The sequence below is a fragment of the Aphelocoma coerulescens genome (genome assembly GCF_041296385.1).
Source record: "Aphelocoma coerulescens isolate FSJ_1873_10779 chromosome W unlocalized genomic scaffold, UR_Acoe_1.0 ChrW_unloc_scaf_3, whole genome shotgun sequence".
In the NCBI taxonomy this organism is placed as follows: domain Eukaryota; kingdom Metazoa; phylum Chordata; class Aves; order Passeriformes; family Corvidae; genus Aphelocoma; species Aphelocoma coerulescens.
The window spans coordinates 129,574-157,207 of NW_027184082.1; the positions used below are offsets into that span (position 1 = coordinate 129,574).

The 27,634-nt window shown below is 38.6% G+C and overlaps 1 protein-coding gene across 2 annotated transcripts; it reads left to right on the forward strand.

Moving 5' to 3' along the window:
- Window positions 1–3,506: 3,506 nt before the first annotated feature.
- On the forward strand, window positions 3,507–27,634 carry LOC138102876 (centromere protein K-like). Of its 2 annotated transcripts, XM_069000641.1 has the most exons (10): window positions 3,514–3,666; window positions 5,660–5,758; window positions 7,814–7,870; window positions 12,154–12,226; window positions 17,122–17,168; window positions 20,048–20,130; window positions 20,244–20,342; window positions 20,620–20,761; window positions 24,307–24,360; window positions 26,656–27,634. In XM_069000641.1, the coding sequence occupies exons 1-10, from the start codon at window positions 3,664–3,666 to the stop codon at window positions 26,812–26,814; spliced, it is 816 nt and encodes a 271-aa protein (XP_068856742.1). In that variant the 5' UTR covers window positions 3,514–3,663; the 3' UTR covers window positions 26,815–27,634. The 2 variants fall into 2 exon arrangements, with proteins under 2 accessions (XP_068856743.1, XP_068856742.1); XM_069000642.1 differs by lacking the exon at window positions 20,244–20,342 and having other exon boundaries at window positions 3,507–3,666.

Genomic DNA, 27,634 nt, shown 5'->3' on the forward strand with positions numbered 1-27,634 from the left:
CTGTGCCTTTGCTTCTTTCCTTTTAGTTGCCCAGCAGTTCCCTACTCAGCCATACCTGTCTAGAGACAATCAGGCTTCTTGGTGAACCTAAATCTTCGTGTTATAACCCATGCGGATCAAGACAGATGTCAGGATAACAAACTGCAAAAAGAGAGATTTCTTTGATTTCAGTCATTACTTAGGAAGGAAGTTTTGTATTACCGCAGGCCTGGTTCCTACGGTATAGCACCGTGTCCCGCAGCCATAGGGAGGAGGAGGAGGAGGAGAAGATCCAGCAGGCAGGAGTTGTGCAGCAAGGTTGATTGATTTAATTATTTTACAAACTCTTTTATCGACTTTTTTCTTCATAGCCTAATTGGACAAAGGGCCAGCCACCCCTTGGGGGTGATTGGCTAAAATCCTAAAACATCCATTGTCAAAATATTTTTCTACTATACCATAAACAAGACTTTTCAAGGTTGCAGGTGGCTGGGTTGTTTACATTCCCTGCTACCTCTTCTGTGAGAGAGAAAAGTCTCTCACGGACTTAGAAAATAACAAGAAAATCCTCGCTAGCAGCATTTTTGTAACTACACCTTGGAGGGGGGTTTGGGGATTTTTGGGAGGGTTTGGGATCTCGGGGGGTTGCCTGGGTTTTTTGGGGATTTTGTTTGGATTTTTTCGGGGTTTTTTTGGCGGGTTTTTTGGGGTTTTTTCCAGGGTTTTTCAGGGGTTCTCCAAGAGGTTCTCCATGTCCTGGAGGGGGTTTTGGGGGATTTCGGGAGGATTTGGGGTCTCCAGGGGTTTTCCGGGGGTTTCCCGGTTTTTTGGGAGTTTTCCAGAATTTTTTTTTTGGTTTTTAGGGGTTTTTGGGAAGTTCTCAAGGAATTTTTTTAGGAGTTTCCACAGATTTTTTGGGGTTTTCCAACAGATTTTTTGGGAATTTTTCTGGGATGACCCAAAATGGCCCCAAATGACCCCAGAAACCCCAAAATGGCAAAAAATGGCCCCGAAATTACTCCAAAATGAACACAAGTGGCCCTGAAATGGCTCCAAAAGGCCCCAAATGGCCTCAAACGGCCCCAAATGTCACCAAAATGGCCCCAAATGACCCCAAAATAGCTGCAAATGGCCCCAAAAGGGCCAAAAATGGCCCCGAAATGGCCCCGAAGGGCCCCAAAATGGCCCAAAATAGGCCCCAAAATGGCACCAAATGACCCCAAAATGACCCAAAATGGCCCCAAAATGACCCAAATAACCCCAAATGACCCCAAAAACCCCCAAATGGCCCAAAATGGCCAAAAGTGGCCCCAAAATGGCCCCAAATGACCCCAAATTGGCCCCAAAGGACCCCAAAATGGCCCAAAATGGCCCAAAATGGCCCTAAATGGCCCTCAATGGCCCAAAATGGCCCAAAATGACCTCAAATGACCCAAAATGGCCAAAAATGGCCCCAAATGAGCCCCAAAATGGCCCCAAATGACCCCAAATGACCCCAAAATGACCCAAAATGTCGAAAAGTGGCCCCGCCTTAAATCCGGGATTTTTTCCCATTTCCCGCCCTAAATTTTGATTCTTTTCCCCCTGACTTTTTGGAGATTTATTTCCTGAATTTTGGGAATTCTTTCCTGAATTTTTGGGGATTTATTTTCTTAATTTTTGGGATATTTTTTCCTGATTTTTTTTGGATTTCTCCCAGATTTTTTTTAATTTTCTGATTCTTTTGGAATTTTTCCTTAATTTTTTTTTTAATTTTTTTTTCAAGTTTTGGGGTTTTTTCCTTGATTTTTTGGGATTTTTTTGTGAATTTTTGGAGATTTTTTCCTGATTTATTTGGGATTTTTTTTCTGAATTCTTGGGGATTTTTTTGTGAATTTTTGGGGATATTTTTTCCGGATTTTTGGGGGTTTTTTTTGTGAATTTTTGTGGGATTTTTTCCGGATTTTTGGGGGATTTTTTGGTGAATTTTTGGGGATGTTTTTGTGAATTTTTGGGGATTTTTTTCCGGAATTTTTGGGGATTTTTTCCTGATTTTTTTTGGATTTCTCCCAGATTTTTTTTAATTTTCTGATTCTTTTGGAATTTTTCCTCAATTTTTTTTTTAATTTTTTTTTCAATTTTTGGGGGTTTTTTTCTTGATTTTTTGGGATTTTTTTTGTGAATTTTTGGGGATTTTTTCCTGATTTTTATGGATTTTTTAGTGAATTTTTGGGGATATTTTTTCCGGATTTTTGGGGGGTTTTTATGTGAATTTTTGGGGATTTTTTCCGGATTTTTGGGGGATTTTTTGGTGAATTTTTGGGGATGTTTTTCTGAATTTTTGGGTATTTTTTGTGAATTTTTGGGGATTTTGTCCTGATTTTTCAGGGATTTTTTTCTGAATTTTTTGGGATTTTTTCCGGATTTTTTGGGGATTTTTTCGTTAATTTTGGGGATTTTTTAGGGATTTTTGGGGATTTTTTCCTGATTTATTTGGGATTTTTTTTCCGAATTTTGGGGATTTTCTCGTGAATTTTTGGGGATTTTTTCGGATTTTTTGGGGATGTTTTTCTGAATTTTTGGGGATTTTTTCGTGAATTTTTGGGGATTTTTTCTTGATTTTTGGGTATTTTTTCGTGATTTTTTGGGAATTTTTTCCGGATTTTTGGGGGACTTTTTCGTTAACTTTGGGGATTTTGTCTTGATTTTTTGGGATTTTTTTTGTGAATTTTTGGGGATTTTTTCCGGATTTTTGGGGATTTTTTTGTGAATTTTTGGGGATTTTTTCGGATTTTTTGGGGATGTTTTTCTGATTTTCGGGGATTTTTTCGGATTTTTTGGGGATGTTTTTTCTGAATTCTTGGGTATTTTTTCTTGATTTTTGGGATATTTTTCCGTTTTTTTGGGAATTTTTTCGTGATTTTTTTGGGATTTTTTTTGGTGAATTTTTGGGGATTTTTTCGTGAATTTTGGGGGATTTTTTTGTGAATTTTTTGGGATTTTTTTGGGAATTTTTTGGGACTTTTTCCGGATTTTTGGGGATTTTTTTTTGTGAATTTTTGGGGATTTTTTCCTGATTTATTTGGGATTTTTTTTCTGAATTCTTGGGGATATTTTCGTGAATTTTGGGGGATATTTTTTCCGGATTTTTTGGGGTTTTTTTGGTGAATTTTTGGGGATTTTTTCCGGATTTTGGGGGGATTTTTTGATGAATTTTTGGGGATGTTTTTCTGAATTTTTGGGTATTTTTTGTGAATTTTTGCGGATTTTTTCTTGATTTTTTGGGATTTTTTTGTGAATTTTTGGGGATATTTTGTGAATTTTTTGGGATGTTTTTTGTGAATTTTTGGGGACTTTTTCCTGATTTTTGGGGATTTTTTTGTGAATTTGTGGGGATTTTTTCCTGATTTATTTGGGATTTGTTTTCTGAATTCTTGGGGATTCGGGGCAGCGCTCCGCTCCTCCCCTTACTTCTCCTCTTCTTCGCCTGCGCGGCCTCCCGCGGGAGCGGCCCAACCCAGCGCTCCTCCTCATCCTCCTCGTCCGCTGCCGCCGAATCCCCACCGCCCGCCACCGCCTCCTGCTGCTTTCGCTTGCGCTCGGGCTCGGCGGACGCCGTGATGCTGACGTCACAGCTGTGCGCCGCGCCGCGCCGGGCGCTCTGCGAGTAACTTAGGCGCTGGGAGCAAACGGCGGGAAGCGGCCATGGTAGTAACGGGCGGGAATGGGGGGCGGGAGTATCCCGGGTGGGTCCCGGCGCATCCCGGGTGGGTCCCGGCGCATCCCGGGTGGGTCCCGGCGCTCGGGGGGATCCTGGCGTTTTGATACCCTGGGGCTGGGGGGGGGGGGAGGCTCTCGACCGCTGGGGCCGCGGAGCTCCTTTGTAGGGAGGGTGCTGGCTTCCCGGCTGGGAAGGGGCGATGTTCATCCCTCGCCTGTGAGCGGGGATGTCCTGCCTCACGTCCTCCCGCCGCTGTTGTGTTGCAGGGGTTCGTGTAGGGGGCGCGGGAGCTCTCTGTCTCACCGCTTTCGCGATGTTATTTGTACCCTGCCTATGTTTTGCTTCCCACGGTGCCTTCGTGTCTCTTTCACAGACCCGCTGTCAGTTTCCTCTCCCCTCTCGTCTTCCCGCAATTGGTGATGGAGTTTTTTCTGGCTTTCTCTTCAGAGTTTTATTTCATACAATGCTTTCATGGTGATGAACTGTATTATTGTAGGGCACACAGCACACAGGGGGAATAGTTTTTTATCCCACTCCAAGACCCCTTTCAAATTGCCATAGCCTGGGGTTCTTTTTCTCCCACTCCTTTTTTTCTTCTGCCTCCCCACTATCCCCCCAGACCCTCTTTGTTTACCTCCTTTTAACAGTTTTTTTTTTGTCTGAGGAAAAACTAAGAATGCTTTGTTTCTTTCTTAGTTTCTTCTGGGCGGTGTTTGCTGGAGGCATTTCAGAAGTCTTAATAAATTATGTGAACTGCTTCTGTTTTATATTATGGAGACATTCCCAGACTCTTTAGAAGATAATGATTTTCCTTTGCAAAAACTATGCTCATTAGTTCTTAAAAGATTATGGTAACCTACATTTTGTAGTGTTCCGTTTTTAATTATGGATGCAACAAGTTTTCCAGGAAGACTTAGTAGAAGTATTGGCTACCTCTGAGTTCTCTAGTGTAATTCCAGCATTCATTGAGATATTCTGGTTTTCTTTCCTCATCCACTTTACTATGAGGTACTTGAACTTTGGAAGTACTAGTTGAATATTTTACTCCTTTTAAATTGGGTTTTTGACATAATTTTCTCTGATGCTGTGTTTTTGTTCTGAAAAAGAACAAAAGATTGAGTTAGTAATTTGTGCATCATTAAGAAGGTGGAGAGGTGTAATTCTTCTTTAGATCTTTATCTATTTTTAATGTTTCTATTTAATCTCAATCTGTTTGGTGGGCTTAGTGATCCACTAAGGTATTTTTAAAGGCTTCCTGCATCTGGTACATCTAGCCTGTTTGTTGTTGTCCCTTCTTATTTTTCCCCTTTTAATTGCTGATGTCATTCAGGTATCTCTTAATTGAGATAACTAGGATTAAATTTCTGAATTTGTATGTGTTTCTTTCTGACCCAACAGTTTCTCAAAGTTTTTAATTTAACTTGGGTTGATTTTTCTTTTGGCTGTCCAGATGCCCTCTTTCCTTTGTTGTCTGTATATCTTTCAGGTTCTTTTGTTTGTTTTTCTAGTAACTTTGAGGATGCTTAATTTGTTAATTATAAATATTCTGAATTCAAATGAAGGAGAAATAGATTAGTACATTTATTGACAGAGCAGAAGTAACTGCTTAAAAAGTTTGCAGATATATAGAGGTAGAGTGTGTCTTTGTAGATGTGAGATTCTCTTATTGTTTCTATATTAAAGTTGTTGGAAAATAAAAAAAAGCCATTGCAGATAATCAAAGCAGTTATGAAAATTTAGCACTTGTCATTCGTTTTAAAAGTAAATTATTAGTGTCTTCTTATTTTACTTAGTTATATAGTTAGCTGATTTTACTTAATGACTGGGTGCTTTCTAGAACTACAGGGGAGTTAGCTAAAAGCTTTGGATTAAGGGAGTTTGTTCTGTTACGTAGTTGATCTGAAGTGGCAGATATGATTTGGTAACCGATATCAGTTATTGTAGATCTACATGGTAACTGTTCGATTTGCTTGTTAATAGGCTGAATGCTTATCAGAAATCGCTGACGCAGGTGGTCCTGTAGATGCCAAGGAAGAACTCCTGGAGGAATGTGAGAGTATTTGGAAGCAGATGGAAGAGGTATGTAAATATAATTGATAGACCAGATTTATTATAAACCTTTTTCAGAATTATTTTATTCACCAGATGCTTGCCCCAATCCCTCCAAATAAACCATTTCAATAAAACCAAACCAACAAACAAACACACCCCCCCTCCCCCCCCAAAAAACCCCACCAATAAAAAACAAACCAACCAAAAAAAAACCCCAAACAATCAAAAGATAAACAAAACAACAAAAAAAAAGAAAAAAAATGTTCAGAAAGGTCAAAGGTAGAAGTGCTGGCAGGGGTGAAGAACGCCTTGTAGTGTCAATGTGCTGATGTTATGAGTTAGTAGCATTGGAGCATATGTTAAAATTTTGGAAAATTAAACTATTTACTTCTGTTGTGGTAGTACCAGCATACTGAGACCCTTCTCTCTTTAGTCTCACAAAAGATGGGATTCCAGTTCACATGTACTTTGGCTCTTAAAGGAGAGAGAGAATAGGGAAGAGAGAGAGGCAGAGGAGGACAATGATGTTTGCATAGGCTTATGCAAACTGACAGTTACGTTGTCATGGTTAATATTTCTCCCGATACATGGTCCAGTATGCTAACAATAACACTTTAGGGCTGGTTATTTTTATTTACAGGATTCCCAGAAAAGATAAGCTTCTATCAGTTCTGAGGGAATACTGTTATTCCTTTAAGATTCTGCTGAGTCTGATGAAAAGTCATGTTCTAAATTATAATTTCAGGGTCTTAATCACTTCACTCAATTTTGTATGGTACTTGCATGCTATTTACTTGAGTTCTGAGTTGTAGGTTCACAGTATTAAAATATCAGAAACTGAAGTAAAAGTACTTCCAAACTTAAAGTAGAACAAAGTACAGACAACTCAGTGCAGTAATTTTACAGAATTTGATTCAAAAAGACTAACATGACTTTATTTCTTGTTGAGTATTTGGGTAAGTTTGCATGTAACAAGTGGCGGGCAATTCTATGTCTAAGTTTCTGAACTTTTGTTTGGCACTGTTTCAGAGGACCTGAACTTTCTTTCAAATTTTCAAATTAGAAGGTAAATTTGAATGTTTACTATTTTGAATTTAATTGAAAATATTTGTTATCTTGTATCTCATTCCCACCATGCCCACAATAATACAGGAAGTGATGTGTTATTTTTGGAAGTTGATAAAAACAGTAGGATTTTCATTACTTTGATTTTCCATGCTGGATGCACTGATGTTTCAGCAAAAGGTTTAAACTAATAGTCTTTTAATTAGCTCTTAGGTTATATGGTTACATGTAATGTTCCAATGATTGTATGTCATCATGAGCAGTTTTTGTGGGAGAAATCCTATATAGTGTTCTGGTATCCAAACGTTAACAGCAAGGTTTCCAAAGTACTGCTTAGTAGTTCTGCTGTTTAGTAGAATACATCCTGCCTTGTCATAGGGCAGGTTAAATTGGTGACGGAAAAAAAAAGAGAGTTTAGCAAGTATCTCCTGTTTATGCTTTGGATATTTGTGGTGGCCTGAATTTCAGACTGTATATATATCCCATTGCAGTCATGGGAGCTGATGTAGTGTACTCCCAAAAATAAGACTACTTCTGAATTGTACAGTATACTGCCCTAAATTACTTAAAACTAAAAATGTGTACTATAATGTGATTGCTCTTCTTGGAGATCCAGAAGAGTAGCAGAAAGTGTGTTAACTTCTCAGTAGCTTCCCTGTTCAGCCTTGTCCATGACTCTTCCCAATTTCTCATGTTCTTTCTTCATCTGTTCAATGCCTTTCCCCATATGAACTTCTCCCTCGTAACTTGCCTTTTTACTCAAATGATGCATTTTTCTTTAGCTGCTACTTTTCTACTTCTTGGTTAATTAAGTTCTACTTTACTGTGCTATGATTTCAAAATATTTCTTAATTTGCCCTTCTGGGTTAGGGTATAAGGGATGTGGTAGGATCTAAGTTAAAGTTATTTTATTCCTATATTTAAAAAGTTCTGTTTAAATTTCTAAGAATTGTGCTTTTTCTTACAAAAGAGAAGAGTAAACAAACTTTCTTTGTGTTTTATTTGTTTTCTACCAAGTGTCAGAGAAAGCTAATGCTTCTAGGAAAAGACACACTGCTGCAATCAGATGCCAAGGTAAGACAGTGTTTTTTTTTAAAATATTTAATTTTCTGTTAAGACCATAGAATCACAGAATGGCTTGGGTTAGAAAGGACCTTAAAGATCATCTAGTTCTAACCCCTCTGGCATAGGTAGAGACACCTTCCTCTGGATCAGGTTGCTCAAAGCCCCATCCAACCTGGCTTTGAACCCTTCTAGGGATGGGGCATCTGCAGCTTCTCTGGGCAATCTGTTCCAGTGTCTCTGTGCTTACACAATAAAAGAGTTTCTTCCTACTATCTAATCTAAACCTGCCCTCTGTCAGTTTAAGGCCATTTTCCCTTGTCCTATCACTACATGTGCTTGTAAACAGTCCCTCTCCTTTCTTTTAGGCCCCATTCAGGTACTGGAAGGTGCTATAAGGTCTCCCTGGAGCCTTCTCCAGGCTGAACAACCTCAATTCTCCTCACCTGTCTTTATAGGAGAGGTGTTCCAGCCCTGCAGTCATCTTTGTGGTTCTCCTTCAGACTTACTTGAGGAAGTTCACATCCTTCTTATGTTGGGGACCCCAGAACTGGATGCAGCATTCCAGGTGGGGGTCTCACTAGAGTAGAGGGGCAGAATCCCCACCCTTGACCTGCTGGCCATGCTGCTTTTGATGCAGAGATTATGATTGGCTTTCTGGGCTGCAAGTGCATGTGTCCAACTTCTCATCCACCAGGATCCTGAAGTCTTTCTTGTCAGGGCTGCTCTCAGTCAGCCTGTATTGATGCTGGGGATTGCCCTGACCCAGGTACAGAACCTTGTGCTTGGTCTTGTTGAACTTCATGAGTTTCATACTAGCCCATCTCTCAAGCCTGTCCAGGTCCCTCTGGATGCCATCCCTTCCCTGCAGCGTGTCACTGCCCCACACAGCCTGGTGCTGTCAGTGAACTTGCTGAGGGTGCCCTTGATCCTTCTGTCCATGTCACTGACAGACGTTACACAGTGCCTGTCTCAGAAACAAGGCCTAGGGAACGGCATCTCATCACTGATCTCCGCCTGGATGCTGAACTGTTGACTGCACCTCTGAGTGTGACCATCCAGCCAATTCCTTACCCACTGAGTGGTCTGTCCATAAAATTTGTGTCTCTCCAGTTTAGTGACAAGGATGTTGTTCCAGACAGTGTCAAATGCTTTGCACAACTCCCAAATAGATGACATCAGTAGCTCTTCCCTTATCCACCAATGCTGTAATCCTGTTATAGGAGTGTCATAGGTTAGCAAGCATAGTCCCGGAAGGGATGTCCTTGCTGAGGGGTGCTTACAGCTTCCTCTGGGACCTGATAGAACCTATCAGGTGGCCAGTTTGAATATGGACAATTCTTTAAGCCACTTAAAGTTGTGACCGCCTCTGTGATACACACTTAAGAATAGACAAACTCCCCTCCCAAGCTCTCTCTCTCATTTCCGGCGCTGGGACAGGTGGCTGCGGGGCCCGTGTGGGGGCCAGTGGGCCCGGCTCAGGCCCTGCTCGGGCCAGGCCAGGCCTTGCCACGGCCATCCTGGAGTCGATGGACCTGTTCCATCTGTGGAACCCCCCCACTGCCTTGCCGTGGGCAGCCGGAGCGGCTCGGCTCCCCCCCCCCTCCACTGCGATAAGAAAAATTCAACATTCCAGCTGCAAAGCTGCAAGGCCGAGGTGAGAGTAACCCTTTTATTGCTGTGAAGAGCTGAAAACCTGAGGGAAGAGAGAGAGGAGATGCTTAAAGCTGAAATTCTGTTGTGAAGCTATGATATATCAGAGTATCCCGTTGTAATTTCATGAAGATCTGGGGGGTGGAGTGTTCAACTCGTGAGCAAAAGCACCTGCGCTGAGATAGGCAGATGCTGACGCAGCTGTAATTTCATGAGAAGTTTGGACAGGGAGAGATGGAAACGATGAGGACTTTTGCTCCAAACGGGAAAGGAGAAAACCTCAGTCCCTAGAGATGGACCAGATGAGGACTTTTGCTCCAAATGGGAAAGGAGAAACCTCAGTCCCTAGAGATGCTCCCAGAGATAGTCCTAACGATGAAGATGAGGAAGACCCTTTGCTCCCAGGGAAGGAGAAGGGCCTCTGGTTTTGTTTCTGAATGGCTCAACCTTAAAATTGTACCCCAAAAAACTTCAAGAGTGGACCCTCAAAAGCAGTTGTGGGAAAAGCTGCAAGTCAGGGGAAGGAACTCACATGTGAGCAGAGAGACTCCTCTTCCTAAATGGACTGAACAATATTTGGAAGTGGGCGGCTGTCTCGTTGTGATAATGTTTTCATAGCACGAGCAAGAAGAGACTTCTCTTTCTAAATGGACTGAACAAGGTTATTATGGAAGTGGTAACAGACTGAACATCTTAAGGGTTGTCTTTACATTGTCAGTGGGAGAAGGGAGGAAGGTGGGGGGAGGAGGAGAAGTGTTCTGAAGGTGGTATAAATTTTTTTTTCTTCTTTTAGGTCTGTTAATAAACTTCTTTATATCCTTTCAAGTTTGGTGCCTGCTTTGCATTTCTCCTAATTCTTATCTCACAGAAGATAAACAGTAATGAGTATTTTGGACCAAACCACTACAAGGAGGCCACCAAATTTGTCAGGCGTGATTTTCCCTTCAAGTCCTGTTGCTTAACACCAATTGCCTCTTAATTTTCCACTTGCCTTAGCATAATTTGAGGAGGATCTGCTCCATGGTCTTGCTCGGCACAGATGTGAGAATGACCACTCTGTAGTTCCTGGATCTTTCTTTATCTCTTTTTAATAATACGGTTGTATGTCTCCTTTTCCAGTCAGTGGGATCTTCACCAGACTGCCATGACTTTTCAAATATGATGGATAGTGGCTTTGCTACTTCACCTGCCAGTTCCTGCAGGTGCATCTGTGGTGGGTTTGATCCTATCTGCCCACCAGGTGCCCACCTTAGCTCTTCACCACTCCCCTCCTCATCTGGACAGGGGAGAGGAAATATAACTGAAGCCACATGGATCGAGATAAGGACAGATTTTCTCTTACTAACTTTGAAAAATGCAACTAATAAATGACTAACAAAGGCAGCAAAATGGGAGGAGAGGGGGTGTAACTTCAATACCTATTTGGACTATTTCCTAACCAGTGCATATATAATTTCTTCTTGTTAAATGTCATTGTTATGCTGCCTCTCACAGCATCCTTCTGGACATCTGCCCATCTGTGGGATGAGCAGGTTCATGGTGTGCTGGGTGAAGACCTGGCTGAAGGGCAGAGCTCAGAGGGGTGCAGTGACTGGGGCTGCATCTGGCTGGTGACCAGCCACCAGCAGTGTTCCTCAGGGTGCAGTTCTAGGGCCAGTTCTGTTCCATGTGTTCATCAGTGATTTGGATGAAGGACTGGAATCCACCATGGGCAAGCTGGCTGATGACTCCAAACTGTACCAGTGCTGTTGACGCTCTTGAGGGACAAGAAGCCTTGCAGAGGGATCTAGCTGGCTTAGAACATTGGGCAGTCATCAATGGCATGACATTTAATAACAATAAATGATGGATTCTGCATCTAGGACTTGAGAGCAATGCTGGGCACAAGGATAAAGCAGGAAAGGAGTGGCTGTTGGGCAGCCCTGCAGGAAGGGATCTGAGGGTGCTGGTTGACAGCAGCTCAGTGTGAGCCCTCAGTGTGCCCTGGCAGCTCAGAGGGCAAACAGCATCCCGGGAGCTTGAGCATGGCACTGCCAGTGACAAAAGAGGGATTATCCCACTGTATTCAGTGCTGTGCAGCCTCACCTGGAGTGCTCAGGGCAGTTCTGCACCCCACAATTTTAAGAAGGTTGTGAAGGTCCTTGAGTGCATCCAGAGGAGGGCAACAAAGCTGTTGAGAGGGCTGGAAGGCCATGTCCTGTGAGGAACTGCTGAGGACTTTGGGCGTCTCTACTTTGTAGAGAAGGAGCTGAGGGGTTACCTGCTTCCTCTGCTGCTTCCTCAGGGATATCTTCTCTCTGATACCCAGTGATATTATGTGTGGGAATGGTTCAAAAATATGCGAGGGGAGGTTCAGAGATGACATTAGAAAGCATTTCTTTACTTATATGAACCTTCCTCTGAAGGACCTTCACAACTCTGCCAACTCTGACTCCTTCTCATTTTCCCCTTTGAAAAAATAATAGAAACATTTCTTGATCCCTGCGAATGACTGTAAAGTATTTTAAGGAATTAGTGTTCTGCTGTAATAGATGCTCTTTTGCTTTCTACTGTATCAACTTAATAATTTCTGTCCTGTTCTACCTCATTTTATGCCAATGCAACTCAACACACTTCAAGCGATGTTTCTTCTCGTTACACAGCTTTCCTTGTTAATGCTGCGATGGAAAGCTTTAACAGTAGAACATCGTCAGTGGCAAGTGCAAAATCCTGAAAGTAAGTAACTGTTTCCCTGTAAAGGGTGCTTATATAAACTTCTGCAGAGTTTCTTTCATCTAGGCCATGGGTATACTGAATGTCTGCTGATTGTACGTTCATTTTATAACTACTTAAAAATTGAAATAACTAAAAAAAAAGCAGCATGTATGGTTTATTTCTTCATTAATTTTGTCACTTTAGTTCTAAGTTGACTTGAAATTAAAAGTGAATTCCACTGTAACTTAGTTGTATGATTATGTACAAATAAATGCATGATTAATACCACCATTCATCAGTCAGCTGAATGGAAAAACAACTATTAGCAGATCTCCTAACCAAATAAGAAAAGTTCATTGTATTGTTACCCACCATATTCTTTTCTGTCTGATTGTTTTTTCTCCATCTTTCATTTGTATTTCCTTTTTAGAACAGAACTACTTTGGCAAATAATATTGTCTTCATTTTATCTTTTAAGAAACTGATACATTTTTCATCTTTGCAAGTATTTCTAATAAGCTAACAATAATTGGCCTAGATGTATTTTTAACCATGCATCCTCTGATTTTTTTAAATCAATATTTCACAAAGGTATGTTGTTTTATGATGTGCTAGTTGAAAGTTAGACTTTTAGTGCAAAGCCCATTACACTGTAGTAAAATACCTATTTTGAATTAACAGGGTGTCTTGGGGTGACCTTATGATGTGTATCCCATATCGCTGCCTATGCCCAGAAATTAATTTTTGTGCCTTTCTATGCCTCTGGACTAAGCCTGAGAGGGGGAAGGAAAAAAACTGAGCAAAACTTTCTCAAAGCAGTTTGCAGCTTGTTCAAGGTCACATAAAGATAGCAGGTTTTTTTTTCCCAGCTGCGGCAGGGGAGCAAGGGAGCACCCGGCTTGCGGCTTTCCAGTCAGCTTTTGGCCAGTTTTTTTCCAGTTTCTTGTTCTCCGGAGAGAGAGACTGAGAGTTGAACTTTTCCTTCTCTGGAATTTCGGATTTGCTCCCTTTTCTACTGGACTGCTTGATTGCTGTAACATCAGAGCACATCGGGAGGACTTTCCATCGGGCACAGAGGGCCTGGCCCCGGGCCAAGCCCCAGCTCCGAGGAGACCAAAGGGAGGACTCTTAACACTTTCCCAGGTTTTTTCCTCTACAGCGAAAGATTTTACCATTTAACATTATTTTCCTTTCCCGTGTGTTTGGTAAATAAATAGTTTTATCTTCTTCACTTTCCTTCGAGGAAAATTTATTTTTTCCCGAACCTGGTGGGGGAGGGGTGGTTGTGCCTTCTCTCAGAGGATATATTTCTAAATTTGGCCAAACCGGAACACAGGGATTGGAGATTTCAGGTCAAGATAAAGTGGTAAGAGACACTAGAATTTTTAATCAACAGGAATCCAGAATGCTTACTGATCCTGAGAAGCACAAACCACTGAGACTAGTGGTAGTTCTTATATTTGTTAGGCATTATCAGTCAAAAGGTATGAATTCCTCAGTTCTTCAAAATTCTCTTTGTACATAAGCATAAGTGCTGGCTGATTTCACACTCTTGCAAGGCTGATGTGGCCAGACACTGGCAATAAAAGTGTTCAGGATCTAAGTGTGAGTAAAGTAATCTTTGTTTTCAGATGTCCCATATGGAGATTCCTAAAACAGTTCCCACTACACTATCATTAATATTCTGGTAGTACTCCCAGTTATGTCTCCTGTCAAGGACCTGTTAGCACCTGTCAATCCAGTAAAACTTCTAGCCAATCTTTAAATTAATATATCGACTCATTTGAGTATTTTTATGCCAATAGAGGCTTGGTTTTATAGTATTTGCAAAATTAGAGGAATGTGTTCTAGACAGCACATGGTGATTTCCAATGTTTTGTCATTTAGCCAAATGGAAATACCTTTTCAGATTAGAGGCAGTTCTCCAAATTCTTTCAAATTCTATATACTTGCTGCATATCACCATCGAATAAGAGACGCTGGGAAAAAAATATTTTTCTTTCTTATAAATAGGTATTTTTGCTCTATTAGAATAAATTCATAGTTCAGTGTTGTAAGCCTCACTCCAAGAACTGTCAACCTCCAATGTTGCTGAGGTATGTAGACCAAAGGCATGTCATTGAATGACTTTGGGACATACTGGTTCCTGGCCGCTGTTCATGAATAAGCTGCTGGTTTAAAGCAAATTAATTGAAAGCACCTAGTTTTTATCTGGGTAAAATACCTGGCCGTTATATTTCCTTACTAAAATATGTATATTTAACTTCAAGCTATTGGCTTAGAAATATCCTTGGCCTATTTTTTTTGGCTTGATGACTCGCTTTGTTCAACCATTTTTACTTATTCTCAGATGATAATATTTCTTATTCGAATCTTATTTTTGTAATAGAGAAATTATCTATTTATAATTAATACTTCACAGCCAAATTTTTGCCTTTTTTGGCTCCCTTTCCAGTGGAAGAAAAAAAAGTTGCTGCTAAGAATTTGAATATAGTTATGGTGCTTGTATGAAAACAAGGAGTCCACTTTGCTTATTTCTCCGTCTTGGCTTCTTTCTACCTACTATTTCTTTTGAAGGAGGAATTATTTAATTGAAAACATTGTCTGATTTTATCTAACTAGAAATAGCAGAAATACTGATTTCATACAATTTACTAATGGAGCATGAATGTCAGGCTGTCTTGTTGCTTTGGTTTCTGCTTTTAGTAGTGGCCAGTTCATTTCCTGTAAATGAGGGCCTGTCAGCATTTCAATCGTAAACCTTATTTTCAGAGGTTATAACTTGGCAATTCTGCATTTTTTTTGAGCACAATATTGGCAAACAGACTTGAATTCACGATGCAAATTTTATTTTTGTGAAGCTTTTACTTTAGTCTCTTTTTCATTCCCGCTTTCTGGTATTATTTAAGTAGCTCTAGATCTGCTAAATCAGCTGAATTAAAACTTTTTTAAAGGCACTTGGCTTATAAAAATAGAATTTAACTTTTGCCTTTGCAAAATAAGGAAGTGAAAGCAACCATATTTTAAACCATTTAAAGCAGTTGTCGTCTCTGCATAATTGCTGTTTTTCTTTGCAAAATAGCAGTATTCTGCCAAATAACTTTTTGTTTTATTTTAGTATGAGTTTCTGTGTAAACATGTGCATAGTAGTTGCTTTTACATTCCTAGCATCTGGTAGTATTTTGCTTCGTAATTGTACTGTGTATCACTGGGCAATTCTGTCTGATGTTTGACTTTTGCAAGTGTAGTGATTGTGAAAACAACTGAAAAAGATTTAACTGATAGTGGATTGAGCAACCCATGAGCAACCCATGAATTTACAGCAGCAGCTGGCATAAGTGTGTTGTCCCAAGGTTTTAGATCTGCATTGTTCCTTCACTAACTTATGGTTAGTGATTTCTTTTCCAGGAAGACAGGGCCTTCTATTCCGATACTCACGCAATGTGAACATTGAATGGGAAGTATGAGCTCAGGATTAGGTATCTAGAAATAAAGAAGTGTTATAAGGCAATTGTAGAAATTGATAATAATTGGTAAGGGAGGGCTTATAAAGATCATGTCAGCAGGAAGGGGCAGGGGGAAGAATTGTATGGGTTTTTTCAAATATGCCAATGAATGTGAATAAAAGTGCACCAATGAATTTTATCACATGTAGGTAGGATATTCATGTAAATAAACAAATCTTACTCTAATAAAGCACAGACCACTATCTCCCACAGCTCTTAAGCTTAATTTGGGAGCACAGTACTCAAGTTTTGTGTCAAGATGTAGGAACAGTAATTCTCTAAGTAAAAGGAATTTTATTGAAGCATTTAATATAGTGCATTTTTAAGTCAGTAGTTTTTCTGATTTTCATCTGAGAACAAACAGTGCTTTTAAAACTACTAATCTAAAGCTTCTTAAAATTTGTTGAGGCAAGTAATATAACATTACCAAAGAAAGTACTTTTCTGAATTTATTAAATCAACTGTATGTAGTTAGGAGATGTTTAATGCTGTCATGAGAGGGTTAAGGGTTTTCTTTTTGTTAAAGGCATTCTTTTATTTAAATAATTATTTGTAAGATTAGCGATTTCAAGCCCAAACTTGCACAAAAAAATCTGTCTTATAAAGATTGAAATCTGTTAGAATAGCTTTCATATATCTCCTGTTAGTGTATTGAAATAGTTTTAAAGAAGTCATGTTTATGCAGAAGCTGCAAGTTGACATGGATCTGAGAATTGACTGGAGTCTGTTGAATGCTGTAAAATACAAGAATTCCATTTTTATTCTGAAAATGCATGAGTCATAAATCACTGCATTTTGTAGAAGCATTCTGGGGAAACATTTCTATGTTCTTGAATTGTGCTTTGCTTTCCCTTAGATATTGCTGTTGCTCAGGGTTGGAGTTAGGGTATTGGCCTTGCTGGACCTTTAATCTCCCTATATATAGCTGTTCTTGTGAACAGTAAGAATGGTGACATGCTTCTGAAGTTATTAAAACTAAGTTCTGTAGTCCTGATCAAGCATTTGGGAGGCTGTTTAACAAGGAATTGGAAGACTGGAAGAATTTGATTGCCCACATTGGTAATGTTGTTTGAATGCCTTCTGCTGAAAAAATCAGGCTCAGTTGTCTTGAAGTATATAGAAATGTGGTGTTCATTCATTATGTACCTACACCAATGTACTTGGAGCTAGTTCAGTATAAAAAAATGACACACAAGCATTAACACTGCACTTTTTCCAGTGTAATTTAACTTGCTGAATAGTGTTAGTAGGTTAGCCCAGCAGGATACCACAGCATGTGGTTAAACTGCTGCTGACAGCCAAAATGTTTTTTAGAAGGTACAGAGATTTCTCTCTAGCCAAGCTGCTTTTCAGTATCAATAGACCTTTATCATCCAGTGCAAAAAATAACCAATTCATTTTATTTTTCAGTAATTTCTACCCATCCGGATGTACTGTTAGAATTAGGAAAAGAAGAGGTAAGTATTTTTGTTTGTAAGAGATAATAAAATTTTTGGGGGGAAAAAAGAAAATCAGTATATACAATTAGTGCATTTTCCTATGACCGTTCCTAGGGTGGACTACTGCTAAAATACTGTGTATTTTCCTTCAACCATTTTTGTTGTTCTAATGCTTTTTTTTTCCCTGTAGTATAACTAGTAAAATTACCTAGTTGTGATGAATGAGGTTTAAATTGACTTACTGCACAAGTCAGTGGGTAATGCACAATAGACAGTATTTTGCCTCTGGATACGCCATCTAATCGCAGTAGCTCAACAAACTCATCTGCATGCAACGAAAATGGTGTGATAATCAACATCCCTGCTACATTAATGCTCCAAGGCCTCACTCAGGATTGGAGTCCCATTGTGCTGGGTGCCACCAGGAGACAGAAGTCTTGTGCCAAGGAGAGTGATGACCATGCCTTGCAAAGATTTAGCTGTCATCTTTAACATCATGCAACAGGGCCCATTTCCAGGGCTGAAGCCTACACACTACTTTTCAAGATTACCTTCATTTAACATTGCACAAGTGCTTGGGCAAGAAGATCCACTCAGAATTGAGTGTTTCAAGATGATCCATGGCTGAATTTTAATTGCTAAGTGGACTCTGTCACAGAATGTCTGGAGTTGGAACGGACCTCTGGAGACAGAATCATAGGTTGGAAAAGACCTTTAAGATCCTCAAGTCCAACCATCCAAATCCACCACTAAACCCTGTCCCTGAGTGCCTCACAGGATTGTGTTGAGGTGGCTTTTGAATATCTTCTAAGAAGGAGACTCCACAGCCTCTCTGGGCAGCTTGTTACAGTGCTCAGTCACCCTCCAACAAAACAGTTTTTCCTAATTTTCAGATGGAACTTCCTGTATTTTAGTTTGTGCCTGTTGCCCCTTGTCCTATCACTTGGCACCACTGAAAAGAGCCTGACCCTATCCTTTGACACCTGCCTTTAAGATATTCGTGTGTATTTTTTTTTAACAAGAAGTTATAACATATTGCATTTCATACTTAATAAAAAATTATGTAATATTATGTGTTACAGGGAAAAGTCAGTTATCTTAGACATTGAGTTCTGTGGCAATAACTTGCAAGTAGTTTGTTGAATTCCTCCATTGGAAGAAAGAGCAAATCAAGAATGTCTTGTAGGTAACATTACACTATATTGATGGGACACAGGAATGCTATGTGACTTGAGAATATTCCTATGTCTAATGCTTTCTAGTATCACTCACAACAGCAAACTCAACTGCTGTTTGTTAAGAGTCACTATCAAAAAGTTGTTAGATTACACACTTTGATTTGCCTGTATAGATATGGCATGTTGGTCTGATGTTTGAGGATTCCAGGTTTTTTTCAGATGTATATATGGAGCATATTTGCTTCTGTAGCATATTTTCAGAATTTTTATTTCTTTGAGCTAAATTCTCAAGTGCTCCTATTTTGTATGGAAGCAGAAAAAATACATCCAAGTCATAGGCTTATAATAGAAAAAGCAGAAACTGTTAGAAACTTTATTATGTAGAAGAACATAGTGCTCTAACAGGGGCCTCATCAACTGAAACAAGTATCTGAAGAGGATGGAGCCAAGCTCTTCTTGGTGATGCCAAGCAATAGGACAAGAGGCAATGGGATGCACAAGAACATCAGGAAGAGCTTCTTCACTCTGCACTGGAACAGGTTGCCCAGAGAGGTTGTGGAGTCTCCCTCACTGGAGTTCCTCAAGAACTGTCTGGATGCAACCTGTGCCACGTGCTCTTGGATGACCCTGCTTGAGTAGGGAGGTTGGACCAGATGACCCACTGTGGTCCCACACAATGGTTAAGGAAACTTCCCTGTCCAACAATCCAGGAGCCACTGTGTCAGTCACTAGGCCCATTTGCAGATACACACCCCACGCTCACACAGTCGGATCAGGTTTCCTTACCAGCTCAACTCCAGGTCTCCTTCTTCCCTTAGGCTCACACATCCCGATCCTTAAAATAATTTAATTGTGGCATAATAACAAAATGACAGCTTGAGCTGGGTGCCTCTGAGGAGGGACCCAGAACAAAGGAATTTTATACCCTCAAAGCCAAAAGGCTTTTATACCCTCACAGTGTAAACATGGAAAAGTCCAGGTGTCATCAACCATGTCTCAATGTCCCCTCACCTGGCAGGGCCACAGGTCCCCGGGCCCCTTGTTCTGCAAAGAGTTGGCAGTTCATGGCCTCTTTCCAGGGGTTCTTGCCAGAGCTCAAGCCAGAGCTCAACCTGCAGCTCCCACTGCAGCTGCACCCTGAGCTACCTGCTCTGAATGTGTTCCTCAACACAGCCTTACCCATTCTGTGATTCTGTAATGAAAGACCCAGCCCACTGAGAGTCCACTGTTCCCTAGATTCAGCAATGCCTATAGCTTATGACTACAGTAGTTTTATTTGTACATATTTCCTGTCCCAGATATGTCCTTAGCACTGAGGGTCATTTAATTCATGGATGCAGTTAGTCTTCCTTTGCAGCATCTTCATTTTCTACACATTTTATGTTGGTACAGTTAGTAAGGATTCCTTCTTGCCAGCAGCTGCAGTCATTTAGACAATAGACCCCCGGTGCTGTAGACGTTTTCTCGTCAGTTGTTCATCAGCTGAGCAGTTCATGTGTGTGCTCCACAATCTGCTTCAAGCTCTGTAAGCTTCGACACTAATGAGCAACTGGTTACAGTGACATTTTGAATAGCTCCTGCATTTTAAACTGGATTTTAATGTTTATTAAGAAATTGCAGATGATTTTGTCCCTCTTTATCAGATTTACAGATGTAGCCTTACATAGAGCAGATACTGGGCTACCTGCAAAAAGTAGTTTAATTTCTATTTTTTTATAGTTGCAGAAAATAAAAAGTGATCTTGAAATGGTGCTGTCAACAGTTCAGTTAAAGAATAAAAAGCTGCAAGAAGATCTGGAAAGGTAATACAATAATTTGGATTTAGGAATGCTGTAAGCTTTTTTTAATTTTTTTTTTGACTGCCCAGGGAAACTATTTATCTTTTGTGCCATTTCCTACTTTTCATGTTTCAAAGAGAACAGCAGTGGTGTGAGGAACAGGAACAGATACTAGATACTTATAGTAAAGCTGAAGAAGAGATAAAAACCCAAGTTGAACAACCTTCCACAGAAAGGTATTTCTACATTTTCGAGTTATAAATTGAAGAATTTAAATATCGAGAAGAGCAAATGAGCAACAAAACTCTTAAAATGTATTCCTTGTTTTGTTTAATAGATCAAATAATTGCTCAGTAATCTATATTTGAAACATGGAAGTAATGCTGCTGTATCCTGTGATCAAAAATGTTGAATTTATAATAATAGAGAATAAGTGGGGATTTTTTTACTTATAAAGGACTTTTTAATTACTTCATTTGATCCCATGTTCTATTGCTATGTTTTTACTATTAGTTTGAAAATGAGAGGATTTGATGAACTGAAAAATAAAATAATTAAATTAAAGACCTATAAGAAAGAACTTTTGAGTGCTTTGGGTGAATTCCTGGATGAACATTTTCCCCCTCCAGAGAAAGGTGAAAATACTAAAAACAAGGTAAGGCTTTTCTTTACCTATTAAATTTGAAATGTTCAATTTATATTTATTTAGATGCAATATCTGTTTAAAGTCACTACCATTGAATCTGCAGTTGTATTTTGAAATAAGCATAGTTCTTACAGTTGATCCTCTAGGTTTCATTTCTATTTTTTAGGTTGTTTTATATTGTTTAAGGCTGTTTCCAGCTGGATATTTTCTTTTCTTAATGCATATATCCTTTACCCAATGAGATGCATAGCAATGTATTGTATTTCTTACTGAACTGCAAGCTATGCCAATTTTGGAAATGGTGTGGGGTTCAGTCCAAATTGACTCATTTTCTTTTTTACTTGACTGGGCAAGTAGATTCCTATTTTCCTTGGCAAAGCAAATTTTAATTGTCTAAAAATGTTTTTGGAACAATAAGGAAAAGTGTTTATAGCATAGTTTGGAATGTTAACCATCAGATTTTGTTCAGGAAAACTGGGTCAAAAATTATCTTAAAACTTCAGGGAAAATAGGCAGCCAGGGAGTATTTTGCATAATAAATTCAAAGTGTGCAGTAAAAATAAAACTATTACCATTACTATTTGATAGATACAAAAAAGCTATGAAAAAAGGCAGAGCTTGATTTTGATTTCAGGCACACTTAACATTACAGAAGTAGAAACGATTTCTTTAATCCAGTTCCCTGTTATTTCAGATAACTACATAATATAATTTCTTTATCGTTGAGCTTCATTTTAGAACAAATAATTTTTTCTACTACTGTTTCTACTGTGTTTTTTTCTTCTAGTACTTCAGTACTATGGTTAGAAACTGTCTCATAGCTTCCAGTCTAAATTTATCCATGTCTAACACAGATCCACTGGTATTCTTACACCAGAATTTTCCTTAGAATAGCTCTGTTTCTTTCTTGCGTTTATTGCCCCTGATATATTTATAGGCAGCAAGCTCATACCCTCTCTTTCTTTGTTTTGCTAATTGAACTAGCAATGCCTTTATGTTCTCCTGTAAGATAGTATTTTTCAATTCCCTAACGTATCGTAGTAATACCCATTTTCTATGTGTTTTCACTTGGATTCATCTTTTTTGCAACCTGCTAAGAAACAATATTATAAACAAAACTACTAGCTCATACCCATCACCAAAGCAACTAATTACACTCTTGTCTTTTTCTGTCTGTAATTTGCAGCTAATGAATCCTGAGCTTTAAAAAAAAAAAAATCTTGGTTTTGCACATAAAAATATCGAATGGAGATGTCAAGACATGATGTCCATTTTCAAAGTATTTAAACATCTTATTTTGTTGAATCTTAGTTTTTTCTGCATACCCATGCGTTTGTTTCCTGCTGTTAGCAAATATGACATTTTGCTCTCAGTCTCTCCAGTTTAGAAACAAGGATCTCATGTGGGACAGTGTCAAATGCTTTGCACAAGTCCAAGTAGACGATATCAGTTTCCCTTTTCCACAAACACTGTAACTCTGTTGGAGAAGGCCACTAAATTTGTTGGGTGCAATTGGTCTTTAATGAAGCCATGTTGGCTGTCACCAATCACTTAAACAAAAAAATGACTGATTTATTTCAACACAAGGTTTTATCTTCCCTTAGTCTAAATTTTATTTATGCATTTCCTGAACTCTTAAACACAGTTTGTTTTCTGACAAGTTTTTTTCTTTCTTTTCATGCTTTGTGAATTCATAGCTTTTCTATATCTTTTGACTCACTTGGATCACTTGGCTTAACTACAGATCCCCCCCTAATCTGCATCTAAGTGAATAATTGAGAAGGCAGGACAGCCAGCCATTTTTGCCTACATTGTTTTACTGAGTGTCAGAAATACACATTGTAATCACTGGCAATTAAATTTGCTGCTATGTTGATTCAGGAGAACCCCTTATTCACTTCTTTTATCAGCAGTGAGACTGGTTCAACAGTCTGACAGCACCGAACTCTGCACATCAATAATTTTGCTTCACTTTGTGGAGGCATCTTGTGTTCACAGTGGTTCTGTGTGAGGGCAAATGTGCAGGGTTGATGTCTGTAGGACATGGCTGCAGCATAGTCTGAACTGCTCCAAGCCTCACTGGTGTGGTTCCGCCCTCCTTTCACCTGGCACATGCATGTCAGATTGGGAGTGGGAGTGAAGACTGGGTCACAGCAGCTCAGGTTGGCTTCCATTGCCATGGCCCAACACCTTTAGTATAGGTAGTGACTGTAGTGACAATTATCTTGCATTTTAAATCTAGGATTAAAAAATACTCTTTTTTTCAAGATAATAATATGAAGAATCAGAGGTTGAGGAATATTGTTTATGCAAATTGTCTGATTGGAAGGGTGAAGAAGATGTCTTCCAGGCTAAATAATGAAATGCTGAGCATCCTGCTTAAAGTGACTTAATAAGCATTAATTGATCAGAGGTACTTATGGTATTAGTAGTAATTTTGACCAGGGAAACACATCAGTAGAGGCTGTGAAGTACCTTCATGTTTGCTCTAAGGAACTTTTTGCAGATAGTGTAGATTCTATTTCCTCAGCCGAGTATGAAGATAAAGGCACATAGATAGATGTTATTGGGCCGTAGCTCCAGGATTTGCAGAGTTTCCGTGGAGCAGGCTCTCCATAGAAGCTGAAACTTCTGACTCTCTGCAGGTGAGAATATTACAAACTGACTGGAAAAAAGGATTCAGGACTTTCCTTTTACATATTCTTCTTTTTTGCTTGTATTCTTCTTCTGTTCCAGAAGTGGAGTTTGTATAAGGTGCTGCACACCTGTTAATATCTTAGGACCTAAATTGACATATCCAACAGCAATGCTGAGAAAGCCAGTGGTATATTATCTCGTTTATTTTGTTGAAATTGAAGTGCATGGGAAAAAAGAATAAAACCAAAAAATTAAAGAATCAGGTTTACCGTGCAACAGTACAAGCAGATCCAGATTGCTGCCAAAGGAATCTCTATCACTTTATAGACAAATGGCTTGATTTGCTTGCTACAAAGGAAAACAAGTAATTTTCTAGTGATATTTTATCATTGCCTTTTTTTTCCACCCAAAGTCTTTAACTGTTCTATTTCTTAACCTTGATAATTTTTTTAGCTGAATGCAAAGCAAATAAGTATTCATTGTCAAGTCATGAAAAAATATTAAAGCACTATGAAATGAAGTCTTGAGTTGTGTCAAATTTGTATTCTAAACATTTATTTAAAGCTTATGTAAAATATTTTTTCCCCAACAAATCTTGTTCACAGAACCTTCTGTACTACATTATAAATGTGATCTACTTGGTTTTATTTAAATTAAAACAGATAGAAACATTATGATCACTTTAGATTAATCTCAATAATTCAAAAAATGTTACATTTGAAGCATAGGATTTTGAACTCGTAGATTTAAGTGCTACCTTGTATTTCTGTCAGGACTAAATCTAAGTAAAAGTTTTCATCTATTGAGTACTATGCAATCAAATAATTGTGTGATTATTTTACTTCATCAATTAACATTTTTCCTGACTGGTTTGGGGTTTTGTTAATTTGACTGGGAGGGGTTGGTTATCTTTCCAGAACTCTTCTACAGAGCCAGCTGTGGAACTGATAACAATACACGAAATTTTAGAGGTAAGATGTTTTTACTATGTAGAGATTTGAGGAATTTTTAAATACTCAGATGTAATAATGATGATGATGATAGTAATAATAATAATAGAGTGTTTATTTTAAAGATAAATTAACAGTATAGGGCATTAATATAGTTAATCTAGGATGATTACGAATGTTGTGTCTTCAAGAAGACTGCAGGGAGACACCTCATTGCAGCCTTCTAGTACTGAAAGGGGGCCTATAAAAAGAGCAACTTTTTACATGGGGGAATAGTTTTAAATTAAGAGAGATTTAGATAAGCTGTTGAGAAGAAATTCTTTGCTGTGAGGGTGCTGAGGCACAGAAACAGGTTGCCCAGAGAAGCTGTGGATGCCCCATCCCTGGCAGTGTTCAAAGCCAGGTTGGACGGGGCTTTGAGCAACCTTTGAGCAACCTGACCTAGTGGAAGGTGTCCCTGCACATGGCAGGGGGTTGGAACCAGATGATCTTTAAGGTACGTTCCAACCCAAACCATTCTATGAATCTAAATCAAGTTTCCTATTTTAATTCCTATCAAATTAAACCCCCAATTTTTACAGGAGGTGTGGCAATAATGTTCAGTTTAGGCTGGAGAATGGTTGTCTCTTATTTCTTGATTTTATAATGTTTAGTTCAAAGAAGTTTTATGCGCCTTAGTGGCTCATGTTAGGAGAGACAAATACTATGTTTAACAAAAAAAATTGGCCCGTTTCATGCTCTATTTTGTACTGTTTCAAGAAAAATATTTCTGAAATATACATTAACAGTTACAGAAGGACCAATTAATGTGTAGCCTCAGAAAGACCAATAGTCTTGTGTATTTACTGGATTATTAACTCATATGAAGAAATCAATTAATCCAATTCATGCATTCCTAATTGATTTTATAGGTATACAAGCATTGCTTCGTATGAATTTTTATTTTACAGTGCAATTTATAAATTTGAATTGCAAAGCATAATTTTCCTTCTTGTCTTAAATGTAGCGTTTGAAGTGAATTCTCCTGTTCCTCCTCCTTAGACAGTTCTAAACATCTATATGTAAGATGGCCCTGGGGAAAAAATTCTTTTATTGAGGCAAAACTTGACGGATAAAAACTTTCTGGTACTAAGATGCTCTTATCTGATCACTATCATATTGTTGTACTTTAATTTAAAGCCCAGGCTTTGAGTTTACATGATCAAAATCATTTTACATGCTTCACATATCTCAGCATACCCATTAATGCCAAATCAGGCAGAGCTTGAAAATAGATCAGAATTTAGAATAGCCACAGCCCTCATGGAACAAGAATTTTAAAGTTCTTCTAATGCTTTAAAATTGCTGATATTGTTAATCTCCTGAAAATGTGAACATATTCAAGTAATGTCTGACTTCCATTTGGAAGAACACACTATTTGAAAAATTCAGACTAATTTCAAATTTTAACTATCCTGACCTAAAGTGTCAATGTCCCTTACCCTTGTAATCTGGAAGGTTTTTCTTTGTTGAGTAGTGTGCTTCTCGCTTCAAGTCCCTGTTAAATTTGAAAATGTTTTCTTAGATACACATAAGAGTTGCAGCCATAAAGGCTATTTTGGAATATCAGGTGTCAGAAAAGACAAGTAAAAATTTGTCTAAAATAATGCATTTGGAGTAAATTCTCATAATTGGAAGTACAAAAGATATTAACTAGAACAATTCTTCAGAATTTTCTGAAAAAGAAGAACAGTTGTTTATTTGGGTCTTTTTTTTAGTAGCAGTGAGTTAAAAAAAGAAAAATCTGGTAGTAAAAGGATTTTGAGTTTGTCTTTAGCAGACAATATCTTGTACTTACTGAAATTGGGAAAGTATAACATTTAAAAGCTCTGAGTAGAAAGATGAAACATCTAGGATGAATAGAAAGAGCACCATGGAATGGGTAAGATTATTTAATCTGTAATGTGTGCAGTATTCCCCATGAGCAATATCATGAGGCCATGAACACGGTCTCCATGAACTGAAAAAGAATTACAAAATTGATTTTGTTTTTAACTCCGTTAACTAATTCTGTATTGAGATAAGGAATTTAGTCGATATTTATTCTGGATAAAAGGAGGATTCTGGTTCTAATTTTTTTACATTAAAAAAGATATTATGAAGTTAGTTGGAAGTCCTTTTCTTTACTTCTACTTTGAACAGCTCTTAATATTTCTTCTGTAGTCCTTTATTTCTTATATTGCCTACATTACAATAATTTGTATAAATTTGGTTAAAGGAGATAAAAAATCTAGCTGTTTTGTTAATTTCCTAAATCTTATCCTTTTGGTCTTCCAGATTCTGATAAACAAATTAATGACCACACCACATGACCCTTATGTAACAATCGATGAGTCATTTTGGCCACCTTATATTGAGCTGCTGCTGCGATATGGAATGGTCCTGAGGCACCCAGAAGATCCAAAGAGATTGCGCCTTGAAGCTTTTCACGAGTAGTGTGACGTACACGTGCACTTGTACACAAAACACCACCAGTACTCTTACTTCGGGGCTGGGACATACTTAGGTTTCATAGTAAGCTTTCTTAGCCATCAGTTCTTGTGCTTCAGTTTTATAGCAAGATTTGCATTGTGGAAGATTTTTTAAAGATGCTTAAAGATCTTAAAGATGCTTTTCTAAGATGCCAATTCATGTAATAGACAAAGATGTTTAACAGTCCTTTTTAAAAATCATACTTTCTGCATTGCTTTTATGGTTTAGATTTTTTAGATTGCTTGAAGTCTTCTCAATTTCCTTTAGTATTTTCTTGTATTCTGTAGAGGCAAAATTCAGAATAACACCACTCCTCCTGTACATGGTCTTGCAAACATCTGGAACTAACAGAGAGGTATCCTCTCAAGAATGTGTTATGCCTTGTTTCTTGGAGCCTTTGCAAACAAATTGATTGGCTTCAAGATAAACACTTAGGAAAGCTGACACATCTTTCTGTGCAAAGTGCAGCAGATGGTGAGTCTGCACCTTTCACTGCATGCTTCCAAAATTGCCCATACTGTGTTATGCTATATTGCCTTACAGTATCTGTCTTCACTTTTTCAGACCTTCTTTATCAAGGTTTTTAATGGGTCTCTGTTCTGTTGCTCTCTACAGCTTCTAAGTTATGTCAGTTGAGAGTTACCTTCTGACTCAATGCTGGCATTTTTTGTAATCTTAGTCTTTTCTGTAGCCATTGTGATTGTATTGTATTGAGTACAAAAATTCTACTCTTGCATATCTGTAGTGACTAAAACCTTGGAAAATAAACTTTGTCTTTTATTAA

Bases quoted from the DNA above. Each gene is read 5' to 3' on its own strand.
- LOC138102876 (XM_069000641.1), top strand. The intron at 5,759-7,813 runs GTATGTAAATAT...TTTTCTACCAAG, and splicing joins TTTGGAAGCAGATGGAAGAG to TGTCAGAGAAAGCTAATGCT. The intron at 7,871-12,153 runs GTAAGACAGTGT...CTCGTTACACAG, and splicing joins TGCTGCAATCAGATGCCAAG to CTTTCCTTGTTAATGCTGCG.